We start from the raw sequence: 14305 nt of genomic DNA, 5'->3' as shown, positions 1-14305 counted from the left end.
GTCCATTTTTGTTTTCTTTGGGCCACTCGAAAAATAAAAATCATGCCCTAAAATTAAAGAAAAGAATGTGAGAACTGGCAGTCTGAGCATAACTTTTCCTGTTTTGATCTGAGAGAAGGCGTGGCCTGGGTCGTCGCGTCATGACGCATGCGGCGTTCATGCTCAACATCCTTTCAGGTAGGTACAGCAGAATAGTGTCAATGGCTCGGTGCAGCGTTTCATTATAAATATTATTTGTCTTTTGAACGAGCTTATTTAAACCCGAACATGTTGGCATAACTGTAAGACCAAAAAGGTGGCCATATCGAGGGAAACTGGACATATAGTCAGCCAAATGTAGGGCTTTATCTCATTAAAAAAATTCACAACAATAAAAACGCTTAAAACTTCCAATTTTGCACTAACTTCATAAACACACAAAAACATGTTTCTTTTATACAATATTTTTGGTTCAAGAAAATAGCCCTGGCCCTGACCGATAATGGAATATATGAATGAAAGTTAACGTTTTTGTTGGGGGAAACTGGTGTTTACCATGTTCATCGTAAGACCATGAACACACCAGTTTAGCTGTCCATCTGTGCGCCTGTAGGAAATGTGTAAATGGTACAAGCAGCAGCGACAGCAGCGTGGTTTGTGCTATTTAATGCTGGAGTTGCATGCTAAGTTTTACTCACTACATTATCGCATGCAGCATAAAGAATTATAACGTCTCTTCGTTGTTTCCAGACGGAGCCAAGTGTAACAACAGTAATGGAGAGTCGTGTGCTGTCTATTCAGAGTCATGTTGTCAGAGGATATGTTGGGAACAAGTCAGCGACATTCCCACTACAGGTAAGAACTGTCGTGAAAACCTTCAGTATAGTTCTCTAAATGTCTCATAGTTGGCAGAAAGTTGAACGAAGGTGGCGTGCATAAAGAGAAGAAGATGGTTACACAAATGTGTTTGCTATTGCGCTATATTTCCTGACATATTAATTGGAACATCCTACTAGAAGTCTTAAGGTTGCTCATAATTTCCTTGAATTTACCCACCGTAAGTAGTTACAGAGTTCAAGACGGTCAAGGGATAAACTTGCTTTTCGGTGCGGTATTTAACAGGGATGTGCTTGAGTTCCTCTGTGTAAAAAATAAAAGCCACAGGTGGACCACAGTACAAACCTTAGGTATCAAACAGCTGGTTGATGATATATTGTGTTGGATCTAAAGAGTGTAGTGTCATTTGTAAAAAGTCACATTGTTGCTGTCAATATTTTTTAAATTTATTTCTCACACAGTGCAGCATTTTTTTTATAACTTTGATCAGCAATAACTGACTAAACTGGCTGACTTGCACATATGTCATTGCTCTCTTGTTTAACAACCACTCTTTTCTTTAGGTACTGGGTTTTGAAGTTGATTCAATCAACTCTGTGCAGTTCTCCAATCACACAGGTGAGCTAAGAAAACACTGTGACTGCCACTGAATCTTTTTTATTTTTTTTTAAGTAGACCAAGTCATATTTCCCTTTTTTAAAACCTTAACATTTTAAGTTGTAGGTGTGTGAGTCACACCATTAGTCAATAAGTAACAGTTCTCAGTTATGCAGACTTTGACCATTAGAAGTCAATTTGTTTACTTCTTTTGTTCAGAAGAATGTAGTACACACAAAGAAACTGTTCACCCGGTCAATACAGAACAGGTTTCAACATATGACAAAATAACCTTAGGACCTTTATTAAATAATATATACTGTATGCATTTTGTACTTTTTAATAATTTATGAAATATGTGTATAAGTCAGAATATTGCACATGTTTATGTTGCTTAAGAATGGCTGTGATTTTGGTGAATGCTTGATACTAAAACAGAATCTTGATCTGTAGTTTGAAGGAGGAAGTGATTCATACGGGTTTCAAAATGAAACATTTCTGTTGTAACAGCTTCCCAGCTTTCCAAGTTCCCCCAAAACTAGTTTGGGTGCATCTGTGATTTTTGTAGCTTACTATGGAGACTGTTTTGTTTAAGAGTATATGTAAGAAATAATGTGTAGTTAGCTTGAGGTTGTCCAACCATTAGCCAACTTTACACTGTCCTTTTTTTACTCAGCTGTTTAGAAACAAGTTGGCACTGAGTCTTGATCTAATGAGGACTTTATTAATAAATGCACAAATCAGTCATTTCTCATTTCAGATTGGTCTGGCATTTTATGGCAGTGTTTAAAGATAAAATCATTTATAAGATCTTAAATAAATGTCAGTATTTTTTATTAAATTTCAGTTTCAAAATCAGTTTCTATTTTAAATTTGTCATTTGGCATTAATTTCGCATGCACAGCTGATAAACGTCAGACAACTTTTCCTCACTCAGGCCTGCTGATTGTCTTTCCATTCTGTTTGATCAACAACCCAAATCAGCTCTGGTACAGTCACGTTGTTAAATGAAGTGAAAGACATTTCTTTACTTGAAAAACCAACTCCATTTCTCAACGTGCGGCTTGTTGGCTGAGAACCCGCAGAGAGGGTAGGATTATACTGTGAGAGTTCTTGTGCCAAAGCATGCAAAGAATTTGCTTTCACCACAGGGGCAGGAGACAGAAATTGGTCCAGTCAGAAATGTGTGCTCTAACTCCAGAAGACAGTGGATAGTGTGTAGAGAAATCTAATGGACCAACTTTACAATTCAACTGTCTGATTGGAACTCTATGTACACAACTTGAAAAAACTTCTGATACTTTTTTTTTTGTTTCAAATATCTCTCCTTTTCTTTCAGAAAAGTTCTTTCTCTAGCTTCGTGTCAGGGTTTGGTTCTGTTTCAACACTGTGCCTTGATGTAAAGAATATTAAAAAGTGTTTTGAAGTGCCTGTGTTACCATTTGCATTCTGAGCAGTTTGAGAAGACTGTTCTGGGTCAGTGGTAAAATAGGGACAAAGGAAAGGAGAAACTGGCAGCCAGGATACAGGCATCCCATTCAGACTCAGATTAGACCCTGTTTGGTCCTCAGCACAACACAAAGAAGAAGAACGGCAGTAAAGGAAGCTGTTGGTTTGGGTGAATAAAAACTGAGGAAAACAAGATATGATCATTCTTTTCCATTGAAGGAGATAGATAAAGTACTACAGCTAGGACATGAACCAATAGCTTCTAGCCATTCAACTCAAAAAGTTTTTTTCAGCTCTGCAGTGATCCTGCTCTGCTACTTGTTTTAATTCGCCCAAATAAGTAGACTGGTTCTCAAGATGTCAGGCACAAGACTTGGTATAATGAATGTATTTATAAAGGTATACAGATGGTTATAAGTTGTGCCCAGTCAGGCAACCAAGGGTGTGTGATCATCCACAGTTTAGCCAATACGATCAGCTCAAAGGGAACTCTTCTCTGTCTTCTGTTATGTGTTATAACCAGCATGATTTATAGAAGACATTGTTTTTTTTTAGAAGAACAAAAACACTGTCTGGTTCTCTGCTCTTCAAATAGTTGATTGTTTTTTAAAAAAAAGCATTTTGTCATTTTTAATCTTTGTTCTCCCTCTTTATTTGTAGGCTATGCCCACTGGAAAGGGCAGGTTTTGACAGCAGATGAGCTGAATGTGCTGTATGAGGGAATAAAGCTTAATAAGGTGAACCACTATGATTACATCCTCACGGGTGAGTCTGAGCACTGGATCCCTGTGGAGTAAAACATGTGTTAAGAAGAAAAAAAAGCCCAAACAGTGTTTCAAGCATCTTAAACTGTGCTTAACAAATTCATCAGACCATCAGGCTTCATGAAGTGCTTTAATTCAGACTTTCTTCTCTGTGCGTTTCGAAGCTTCACCTTTTGCAGCAGAAGTGAGGAATTTAAAAACTGAATTTATTTATGTGCCCAAATTTGAGCCAGTACATTAGAATTCTCTGAAGAGTCAGAAATTCATCATGAGTGACATAACAACAAATAAAACCCTTTTCTGGGAATGCAAGTAAATTACTGTAATTTGGCAATCAGATAATGATGATGTACATCTTTTCTGTTATTTTTGGATCAGTACGTTTGGAAATTCATTTATTATCAATTTGGTTATCTGCTATATGCTGTTTATTTAGAGCAGCGGTGACGACCTCCTTGATACTGGGTGGTGTGATATGTATGTTTATGTAGAAAGCTGTCAAATTCTTGAAGGATCCTGAATTTAGTGCTACGCTTTGAGCAAGGTATAGCCATGATCTGTTGACAAAATAAAAGACTGCATGTCAGAGCTTTGACCATTTAGTTCTATGGGTTGCAGTACTGGTTTGATTAACTTTTATTCATTTGAGCTCTGAAACAGTGTTTGTCCTTGTTGCTTTCATTCCCTAGGTTACAGCAGGGACATATCCTTCTTGGAGATGGTAGTTGACATTATTCAGGAGCTGAAGAAGGCCAACCCCAGTCTGGTTTATGGTCAGTGTACATTTTCCACACTCTAAAGCAGATTAACATTGATAAGGGGAAGCATTGTTTAGTTTCAGGAGGGAAAATGAAGCTATTAAAATACTGAATTAATCTTCTAAGAAATTGCAGAAGAGGGATAGTCGGTTAAAGACATTTTTTTTTCTTTTAACTTGCGGGTGAATGTTTTATCTTTAGGTTTTCATTAGGTTTAATGACCACTAGGGGTGGAACAGTTCACAAAATCCTCAGTTTGGTTCTTATCCTGGTTTTGTGGTCACGGTTTTTGGTTCAGTTCGGTGTACATTGTTGTTTTTAACACCCCAGATTACCAAATACCCAAATAATCCACTATTAACAGATTATTTTTGATCAATTCTGTTACGTATAGTCATGAAAACCTGAAAGACTGAGACTGTTTCCCATTTCAAACATCGTTAAAGCTGAGTCGAACATTGCTAGCTTCAACATGCCCACTCCTCAGTAAAGAAAGTGACTATTGTCTGTCCCAGAAGTCACTAAAAGCCACTAAATGAGGCTGCTGTTTAATTTGCATAATGGCCCATTAGCATGTAATTGTCATGGACTCTGTAGGAGAGAGAAATAATAGAGACATAAAGCAGGTAAAACACAACATCATAAATAATTTCAGAATTACAAATTAACTTTGGTCGATTCTTGTTTTTTGTTTTTTTTTTATATCTAAATATCAACCCCCCTCTTTCATCTGGGCTGGGGACCGGCAGAAGTGACCATAATGAGACACGCTCTTGTGTGATTGATTTGAATGTAGTTGTCTGCTCTGGAGCAGCAGGAGACTGCTGTGAGTGAGGAGGACTGTCTCTGTGATTTGGATAGGGGAGGGACTCGCACACGCTACTCATTGAGGAGATCAAAACAAGCTTTAGCCTCAGATTCTCCAAACTCCAGAACAGTCGAAAGAATTATCACCTCTTAAAAGTCATTAAATGTAGCCACAAAGTCTCTAAGTTGGCAACACTCAGTCACGGTTTTACCCTCCACTTTCTTAGTGCCATCATTAGAGCTCACACTCAATCTAAAGAGCTCCCAGGCAGTAGAACAACACAATGCCACAGGTACACCCTCTAACTCTGTCTTCTCTGATCATCATGTACACAACACACGCACCTCCTTACATAGTGTCCTGCCGTACTCCTTCACCTTGAGTTGCGCATGCCTATGATTGGAGCCACATACTGAGTAGTAAAACGAAGAAAAAAGGCAAAACACAAACTGAACGAAGCACACGCGCCCTGAACTGAGTGAGGAAAACCAAACTGGTCAGATTTTTTTCACAAACCGTTCCATCCCTAATGACCACAAATATTAAACTCACAAAATCACATTAAGTAGACATGATCGTGATGAGAACTCATTTGAAACATGCAGAAAACATACAAAGTAATATATCAGCAGAAGAGGTGATAAGAAAAAGACATACTCATGTCAACTAGTTTCCTAAGAGTCAATCTAATTTTTGTAATTCATCTCCTGCAGTTTGTGATCCTGTAATGGGAGACCAGGGAGCCATGGTAAGCATTTTACAGCAACAGTGCGTGGATATTTACTGAATCATCATCGTTCTTTAGACCTCAGTACCATTTTGTAAGAGACAAACCACGTTCCCAATATTTGCTTTTGTTTTGTATTCTCTGTTTCAGTATGTTCCAGAAAATCTGCTGCCAGTATATAGAGATAAAGTAGTGCCTTTAGCAGACACCCTCACCCCCAACCAGTTTGAAGCAGAGTAAGTACATTGTCTTACTCATTTAATGTCTTCTACATTAAATGACCGTAACCTAAATATAGTTATCACGACACACCATAGTTTGTAAGATATTTATGAAGTCATGGGTCACACATATTTTCTCGATAGTGCATATAAATACCTTGTTGGAAAAAAATCTGTACTTTATAAGGATACAGTAGAGGTATTGTGTAATCTATTTATTTTGTTACACAGGTTATTGACTGGAAGGAAAATCCACACAGAGGAAGATGCTGTTGAGGTGAGTATCCATCAGTATCTCTCTGAGCTCCACCCAGTTTTTCTATGACACCAGCAGGTAAAGCATGAGGAAATGGTAACACTCCTGCGCTCTAGGTGATGGACTTGCTGCACAACATGGGACCAGAGACTGTGGTCTTAACTAGTACAGACCTGCCCTCAAAACACGGGGACTCATTTTTGGTTGCCCTTGGGAGTCAAAAAACAGGTAAAGCTTGAAATGTCGTGAGGCAAATCTACTTCATGACTGTTCCTGTTTTAGATTTTATCTTCTCTAAATGCATTTCTCACAGTCATCTCCGGTCATGTTGATTTTAGTGAAAACAGACGGGACCACCACCATTCAGAAAATCTGCATGAACATTCCCAAAGTCGATGCCGTATTTGTGGGGACAGGAGACCTGTTTGCTGCCCTGTTGCTAGCCTGGACTCATCATCACCCTAAAGACCTCAAGGTCAGTAACACGAAAAACTTTCAAATGATTGTTCTGTGTTAATTAATACAGAAATAATGCCATCACTTCTCTGTTTTTCCACAGGCTGCCTGTGAAAAAACGGTTTCAGTCATGCACCATGTCATCAAAAGGACCATTACTTATGCTAATGGTAGGGTTTGTGTGTGTTTATTGAACTCATATCTCAGTGTTTCTCTTGTTTGCATTTTTTACCTGTTATTTGCCGTCCTCTCCACTTAGGATCATCCGGTATTAAAAAATGAAACAGACGCCTATGTTGAATAATCATGATCAATATACACTGCCTGGCCAAAAAAAAATTGCCACCTGGATTTAACTAAGCAAATAGGTACGAGCCTCTCATTGGATAAGTACTGCATGGGCGATTATCTTTCAGCTGGCAACAAGTTATTTAATCCCAACTGGTGCAATAAGTTGCTTCTCATTTCTTGAACAACCATGTTGAAAGACACACCCCATGGTCGTGGGAAAGATGTTTGTCTGTTAGAGAAGGGTCTAATCATGGGCATGCATCAAGCAGAGAAAACATCGAAGGAGCTAGCAAAAAACTGCTAAAACCATAGACTGTATATAGAGTGGACAGCGTGGCTCCGCCATTTATCATTCTACGGTTTTGAAGCCAAAATACCGTCGCTCAGGCGCCACCATTGTAGCAGTTTGGAGCCAGATTCTGCGCAGTAGAGACAATGAGGCATTCTGGAAGAATCTGAGTGGAACTGGGTGACAAAAATAATATATTTTTTTTTCTTTTGAGAGTCTAATCACTTCTTAACTCTACCTCCCGACATATTTTACGATCCCTGAAAAAAATACATGAGAACGGCAGCTGTCAATCATCGTTAAATGTTACGTAAAGCCTTGTTTTTAACCTTGTATAACTAATGAAAAAGAAACTTTTCAGAAAAAAAAGAGGACTTGGATACAAGACAGCCAAATAATATTTTCAAATCACCACAACAATAGGACGTGAGGAACATTTCTACAAGATGAAATAATTTTTTAAAGTTTGACCACAGCCCATCTGGAATAGCTGGAAAGCCGTATTTTTAAACCTATACTGCAGCCAGTCACCAGGGGGAGCAGTTTTTGTGGAGACTTTTGTGGAGAGCAAGTGGACGTCAATTTTTTTTACAGTCTATAACTAAAACTGGGTTAATAACTGTCCAAAGCATAATTTAAAAACTGGAACGAGAGTGGGGACCTATTGTCTTCGGGTAAGAAATGTGGCTGGGAAAAAAATCCTGAATAGATCAAAAATAGATAGATAAAACACTTTATTTATCCCTGATGGGAAATTCATGTAATGAATGATTGTGATCGGGGATCACTTAAATGCTAGGTGAAATCAAATGGAAGAAAAACAACAGCAGAACTCAGGGCTATGTTAAGTAGTGAAAGTAAGAGAATTTCTACATGCACAATGTGAAGGGAACTCAAGGGATTGGGACTGAACAGCTCTGTAGCCTAAAGAAAACCACTTATCAGTGAGGCTAACCAGAAAAGAAGGCGTAAATTTCCTAGTGCCAGAGTGATGGGCCATCAGGGTAAGAAGAGAGGCAGATGAAGTGATCACCCATCATGCCTAGTGCCTACCGTCCAAGCCTGTGGGGGCAGTGCTGTGATCTGGGGTTGCTGCAGTTGGTCAGGTCTAGGTTCAGCAACAGTCTGTGCTCAAAGAATGAGGTCAGCTGACCACCTGAATATACTGAAAGACCAGGTTATTCCATCAATGGATTTTTTCTTCCCTGATGGCGCGGCCATATTCCAAGATGACAATGTCAGGATTCATCGGCTCAAACTGTGAAAGAGTTGTTCAGGGAGCATGAAACATCATTTTCACACATAGATTGGCCCTCCTGCTGAGTCCAGACCTTAACCCCATTGAGGATCTTTGGGATGTGCTGGAGGAGGCTTTGTGCAGTGGTCAGACTCTACCATCATCAATGAAGATCTTGGTGAAAAATTAATGCAACACTGGATGGAAATAAATCTTGTGACATTGCAGAAGCATATCAAAACAATGCCACAGCAAATGAGTGCTGTAATCAAAGCTAAAGGTGGTCCAACAAAATATGATTGTGTGACCTTTTCCTTTGGTGGTGACTTTTTTTGGCCAGGCAGTGTAGATCCTTACTTTTTGTGCAGCCATAACGCATGAACTACCATCTCAGAATGACATGATGAATGGATAGAAATATGTTTTTCAGAGAACAAGTGTGAAATCAGTCATGTACAGAGGAGGGACAAATTCTAGGGCCAAGCCAAAGTGGGCTTGTTAGAGCCGGAAATGTAATTTAAAAAAATGTATTAAAACCCAAAACGTAATAACTTTTTACCCAAAATGTAACAACTTGTGTAACAAATTTTCTTTTACTAGATTTCAGGCTTGGCACTGTTGTTACACTATCGAACAGTTAGTACATTTTTGGCTTTATTGCTTTTTTTATTACATTTTTGGCTCTAACAAGGCTGTCTGTAGAATTGTTGTGCAGGTTGTTTCCTTTATGGAGTCAGAGAAAAAGCATGATAGACATGTGTGTTATTTATTCCCTGGAAACAATCTGTATCTCCACAAGTCTGTGTTTTCACAAACAAAAACAGCCATCCTCACTGCGCAAGTATAAACACTGTACAACTTGTGTTTCTGTGCACACCTTGTGTTTGTTTAATTGCTTGTTAACTCCACATGCTGGAATGACATGTGAGAGCAAAAGACTTTCTCAAGAAACGAGAGAAATAACACCAAAGACTTGTCACTTTGAACAGTGAAAATTTCATCTTTTCTTTTCTTTTTCTCTTCTTCTCTTCACTTCTCGGTTTCAGAGGCTGCTGGTCCAGGAAACCGACCCAGCCCTGCACAGCTTGAGTTGAGGATGATTCAGAGCAAAGCTGACATTGAGAATCCTGCCATCGTAGTGGAAGCTAAGGTTTTACAGAGGTCTTAGCACTGAATAAACAAACCGTTCTGTAGGGATTCACATTGTCTTGGGATTAATTAGCTTCAGATATAGGTAGTTATACACTTACCCATGGGATTTTTTTAGTCTTTCACGTGTACTTGCTTCTATGAATCTTGAAAGGAATCTGACCATTATTTCACCAAGAAGGTCACCAAGAATGTATTTTTTAATTTTTCCTACAAATACACCAGAATCACTGCCATGTGTGTTTGCTCAGTGGTCTGTGTAGACATTGTCCAATTAAAAAAGGATACACGCGATTATAAAACATACTGTAAAAGGATCCTAAGCATACATACCTATATCCTGTCTGTATGTATGAATGTATTCACAAACTCAGCAGGTCTAGTGGTAGCATCGATTTTCTGATTTAATAAAGCATAATGCATTAGGCCTGAACCAAACAATATGAAATAAAAACACATTTTACAGCAAAGGCTGTAATTATTTTATTTTCAAAAGAAAGATATTAAAGTCACACAAGTTGTAGCTTAGTCTTCTAATATATTCAAATAAATTCCATCACGCACTCTTGTCTCCATGTACTTTAAGTTGATTGTCATCACTTGTTAATATGAAGAATGTGTATTTTAAATACCTGAATGTGCTTTGTATCTTTGACAAAGTAACAAACTGAGTATGCAATTTATATGTGGTCCTTTTAGTTTCATTACCAGATTTTTTCACTTTGTATTGCTTCGAACTAATTTTAGCTTTTCACATTAATCATGTTAGCAGCATCTGTCTACAGTGATTTTTTTATTATTCATTTTTATGACATGATTTTCTCTTGAAGGCGTGTAACATGGAAGGTTATGTCTTAAACATCTCAAATAGGGATATTTGCACAGATAATCATTATTATATTAACTAATGATTATTGTCTTAATTGTTGATTGTTGTCACATCTCATAAAAAGATTTTAACTTGGAAACCCCACTATAGCATAGCCTTAACAGGGTAGTAAGGAAAACCGTTGGTTTCAAGTGTTGATGTGAACCAATGTCATACTTTGTCTTCACACATGATGTAAAAAAAAAAAAAAAGACAAGTGCCAAACCTCCTGCTACTGCACTGGTATGAGGCAATGTGGAAACAGAAATAATAAACAAGTTATCTTTTACTAAGAAAGTTCATGTATTCAGTTTTTATTTGTCCATCACATTTCTATATGGAACTTTCTGATTTCACAGAGCTATTTTAAGTAAGTTAGCATTCCACATTAGTAAGCATTCTACAGCCACTTCACCTTACAGACTTCAGGGTTTCTTTGGTGGAACCAAGTGTCCTGACTCAGGACTCCTGAGGTCATTTACAATTTTGGAGTCATTCCCCCTATTTTTAAGAAAGACTTGCCATCCTTTGCCTGGGCCCAGATTTTTCCATTTGATAATTTGAAAATAAAAATAAAACACAGCAAAGGGAAAAAAGTGACTGTGCTCTTTTGATAAATACAAGGGGAAACAGGAATTTTATTTGGTTAGGAGTCTCAGTAAGCCCCTGTTATCAATAATGTTGTTTTAAAAAACAAGGATATTTTTTTTCTATTATCCGTTTTTGAGAGACCACTGAGTTTATTTCCATAAAGATAAAATGTGACAAGTGATTCTGAGTATACCATGGGACTATAATACAACATGGAATGCATCTGTCCACTCCTTCAAAGTCCGAAGTACTGAAGCAAATGAAAACCGTCTCAAAGATTGGACAGCCGCCTGTCAAACTTACAGGTACAGCTCATAAATGTAGAATATTTGGGGAAAAAAAGGGATGGGATGGGGTTTAATTTTATTTTAGCCAATCACTATCAAAACCTAATGAACACCTTGCTTTATAAGTCAACTTCAGAACCATGTGGCGGACTGCTGATTTGATATTTGTCCAGAGGATGGTCATTGGTACCTTCAACAAGAAGAGTAAGTCACAGAGGTCTTTGCAGGAAAGGCTGGCTGTCAGTGGAGAGCTGAATCAAAGCATTGGAGGTTGACTTGATGAAAAAGTGTGGCCAATGGCAATGCCAGACATTTTTTCCCAGCTGGTTTTCCCCAAATCTCGAAAGGTTGTGTCCACCAATTACATCTACAGTACCTCATATCATTCTACACTCTTCTGAAAGTCTTGGACAGATTTCCAACTTTAAGAGATCAGCAATAAGAGAATACAATAGAGCTTTATTGTCGTTGTAACAAGCACAACGAAATTAAATAAGAAAACAGATGATGACAGCTTGTCCATCATTGTCCAGTTCAGCCAGCCTCCACCTCCACAGGGTCCAGGACTGAGCTTCTTCAGCAGTCTGTTCAGTCTCTGTCTCCTGGATCCTGTCTGCTCACGTGGCGTTGGTGTCTGGTGTTAGCTCTGTTAGTCATGTCTGTGAATAGCATGATGCTACTCTGCCCTCTGGTATTCCCTCTGTCGCTGGGTTAGCACAGCTAGCTCATCCATCTTATTGGAGATAGATCTTACGTTCCCAATAACGATGGATGGAAGGACAGGTCCATGTCGTCACTTCTTAGCTCACACCTGAGAACCAGCACGTTGTCCTCACCTCCTTCTCCTCACCTTGTGGGAAGACATCAGGCCTTTCACCAGTTGGCATTGACATGCTACAGGCTGCTAACAGCTGAGTTCACATGTAAACAATGCAGCCATGGTTGCATGTAGGATCTCCAGACAAACACAGGAGAAAAGTAGTAAAAATATCACTGATAAAATAAAATTTCTAGTTTTACTGGATATTTACTGGGCATACTGGATATTTATAATATCCAGTATGTTATTTGATTTCTTTTTGAATTTTTTTAAATCTATTTTCATAGCAAATTCTTTATCCAAAATTTAGTTTTTGTCTTTTTTGAGGAAAAGTTTCACTATTGTTAAGTAAACAATTCTGGTTTGAGAGCAGCTCTATTTGTTGATATTAAGAGGTAAATTTGAGTTCACAGTTATTTCCGTGTTCCCAAATCTTTCCTTCTTAAGTTATTTTTGTTTTAATTATGATTATGATTGATTATGTACTGTTTTGTACCCATCTGGTCTTGACTTTCAAATCAGATACTGGGTTCTACAAAACAGCTTTGCATTTTTTCTTCTTGTTGAAAAAAAAGGAAAAAACCCACTGGCTTAAAAGACTCAGAAATAAGATGTTTGTCTGGAGTCACCATTTGAATCTCTAAAATAGAGAAAAACTATTGGACGTTTAAATGCTGAGAAGTTAGCTGCCAGTTCAATCACAACCCAAATAATTGCTTTCAGTAGAAGTGCAACCTCTGGCAAACAAAAAAGCTGATCATAATTTAGGATTCAGGGTGGTCACTATTACACCCTGAAATTCAGATTCAGTCAGACTTCAGCCAAGGCTTCTGGCAAACTCTGCAAGCTGGCTTGCTCCCAGTCACACTCAATTAATGCATTACTTCATTTTAAGGCAGCCTCAAACAAGTATTAGTTGTTAAAATTCACATACTTTTATAAGTTTAACATTTCTGTACAATTAATTTTTTATGGTCTTAATATATTCTTTCTAAAAATCTGAGATACTGGATTTCTGTTTTTATGATCAATCAATCAATTGATCAACTGATCAATCAACCTTTACTTATATAGCCTAATGCCAAATCACTATTTTTAAAATCTTGAATGGCTTTTTAAAATAAAGTCTAGATCCATAAAGTAGGACAAGAAATAATAATTACTTTACTTTACATCTTGTGAACAGAAATGTAAAAGTTTACATAACTAAACTTAAATGTATTGGTTTTGAAAATGGGCCTGCTGTAACAGAAAATAAGTTAAAGATTATTACAACAAGTACTTTCAGACGTACAGTTTGTTTCCAGACTTTACAATTTGTAAGGGTTGAACTCCGACTGTGCCTATGGAGCAAAAATTTGTCTCAGTAAAAAACATAATCCAAATACTTAAAAGGCACATGTTTGCATTTTGAGCAGAGATCAAACTACTCAGAAGGAATGATTTTCTTTTATTTATCTTATTTTTATTCTTTAAACTAAAAGAATGATTTAAAAATCCTGCAGACCAGACAGTTGCCATATTCTATTGTGTCTTAAGTGCCAGGTGACAAGTCTGCAACCAGCTCAACGCTAAGCCACAGCATGAATAGCCAGCATTAACCCAAATAACCAAACTGACCAATATGTCAGCCCAACTGCAACCTGAGATCAGTGAACTGGAGTGGGAGGACTTCTCATTTGTTGAAACAATTGGGTCTTACTTGTTGGAGTTCAGCACTTGATAATATGAAGCGATGGATTAATTTCAGCTTTGATTAAGAGTAATGTTATTCATCAGTCATACAGGTTGCAAAACAAAGAGCCAACGTTGCATGGAGGCCAACCACATGATTTCCAGCCGCATCTCCTCATGCGTGACCTGGTATGTAACGACTTTGCAACCCCAGCAGAGGGCTCAAGGGGCTTAAAGTTAGTTCAAA

General features: G+C 37.9%; 1 protein-coding gene across 2 annotated transcripts; it reads left to right on the top strand.

Annotated features, from left to right (window-relative positions):
* Positions 1 to 132: 132 nt before the first annotated feature.
* On the top strand, positions 133 to 10975 carry LOC141808858 (pyridoxal kinase-like). 2 transcript variants are annotated; one of them, XM_074695606.1, is made up of 12 exons: positions 133 to 177; positions 730 to 834; positions 1380 to 1434; positions 3523 to 3627; positions 4316 to 4399; positions 5906 to 5940; positions 6070 to 6155; positions 6372 to 6417; positions 6513 to 6624; positions 6735 to 6871; positions 6956 to 7022; positions 9716 to 10975. In XM_074695606.1, exons 1-12 carry the CDS (start codon positions 148 to 150, stop codon positions 9835 to 9837), a joined length of 984 nt encoding a protein of 327 aa, XP_074551707.1. In that variant the 5' UTR covers positions 133 to 147; the 3' UTR covers positions 9838 to 10975. The 2 variants fall into 2 exon arrangements, with proteins under 2 accessions (XP_074551707.1, XP_074551708.1); XM_074695607.1 differs by lacking the exon at positions 133 to 177 and adding an exon at positions 572 to 632.
* Positions 10976 to 14305: the final 3330 nt, after the last annotated feature.

The sequence above is a fragment of the Halichoeres trimaculatus genome, unplaced genomic scaffold, assembly GCF_033239565.1.
Source record: "Halichoeres trimaculatus isolate MK-OKI-2021-1 unplaced genomic scaffold, fHalTri1.1 fHalTri1_scaffold_19, whole genome shotgun sequence".
In the NCBI taxonomy this organism is placed as follows: domain Eukaryota; kingdom Metazoa; phylum Chordata; class Actinopteri; order Labriformes; family Labridae; genus Halichoeres; species Halichoeres trimaculatus.
This window is presented reverse-complemented; position numbering and strand designations above follow the sequence as displayed.

Coding starts and splice junctions, on each gene's coding strand:
- LOC141808858 (XM_074695606.1), top strand. CDS start 148: ATGCGGCGTTCATGCTCAACATCCTTTCAG. Junction 1,435..3,522: donor GCAGTTCTCCAATCACACAG/GTGAGCTAAGAA, acceptor CTTTATTTGTAG/GCTATGCCCACTGGAAAGGG. Junction 6,872..6,955: donor ATCACCCTAAAGACCTCAAG/GTCAGTAACACG, acceptor GTTTTTCCACAG/GCTGCCTGTGAAAAAACGGT.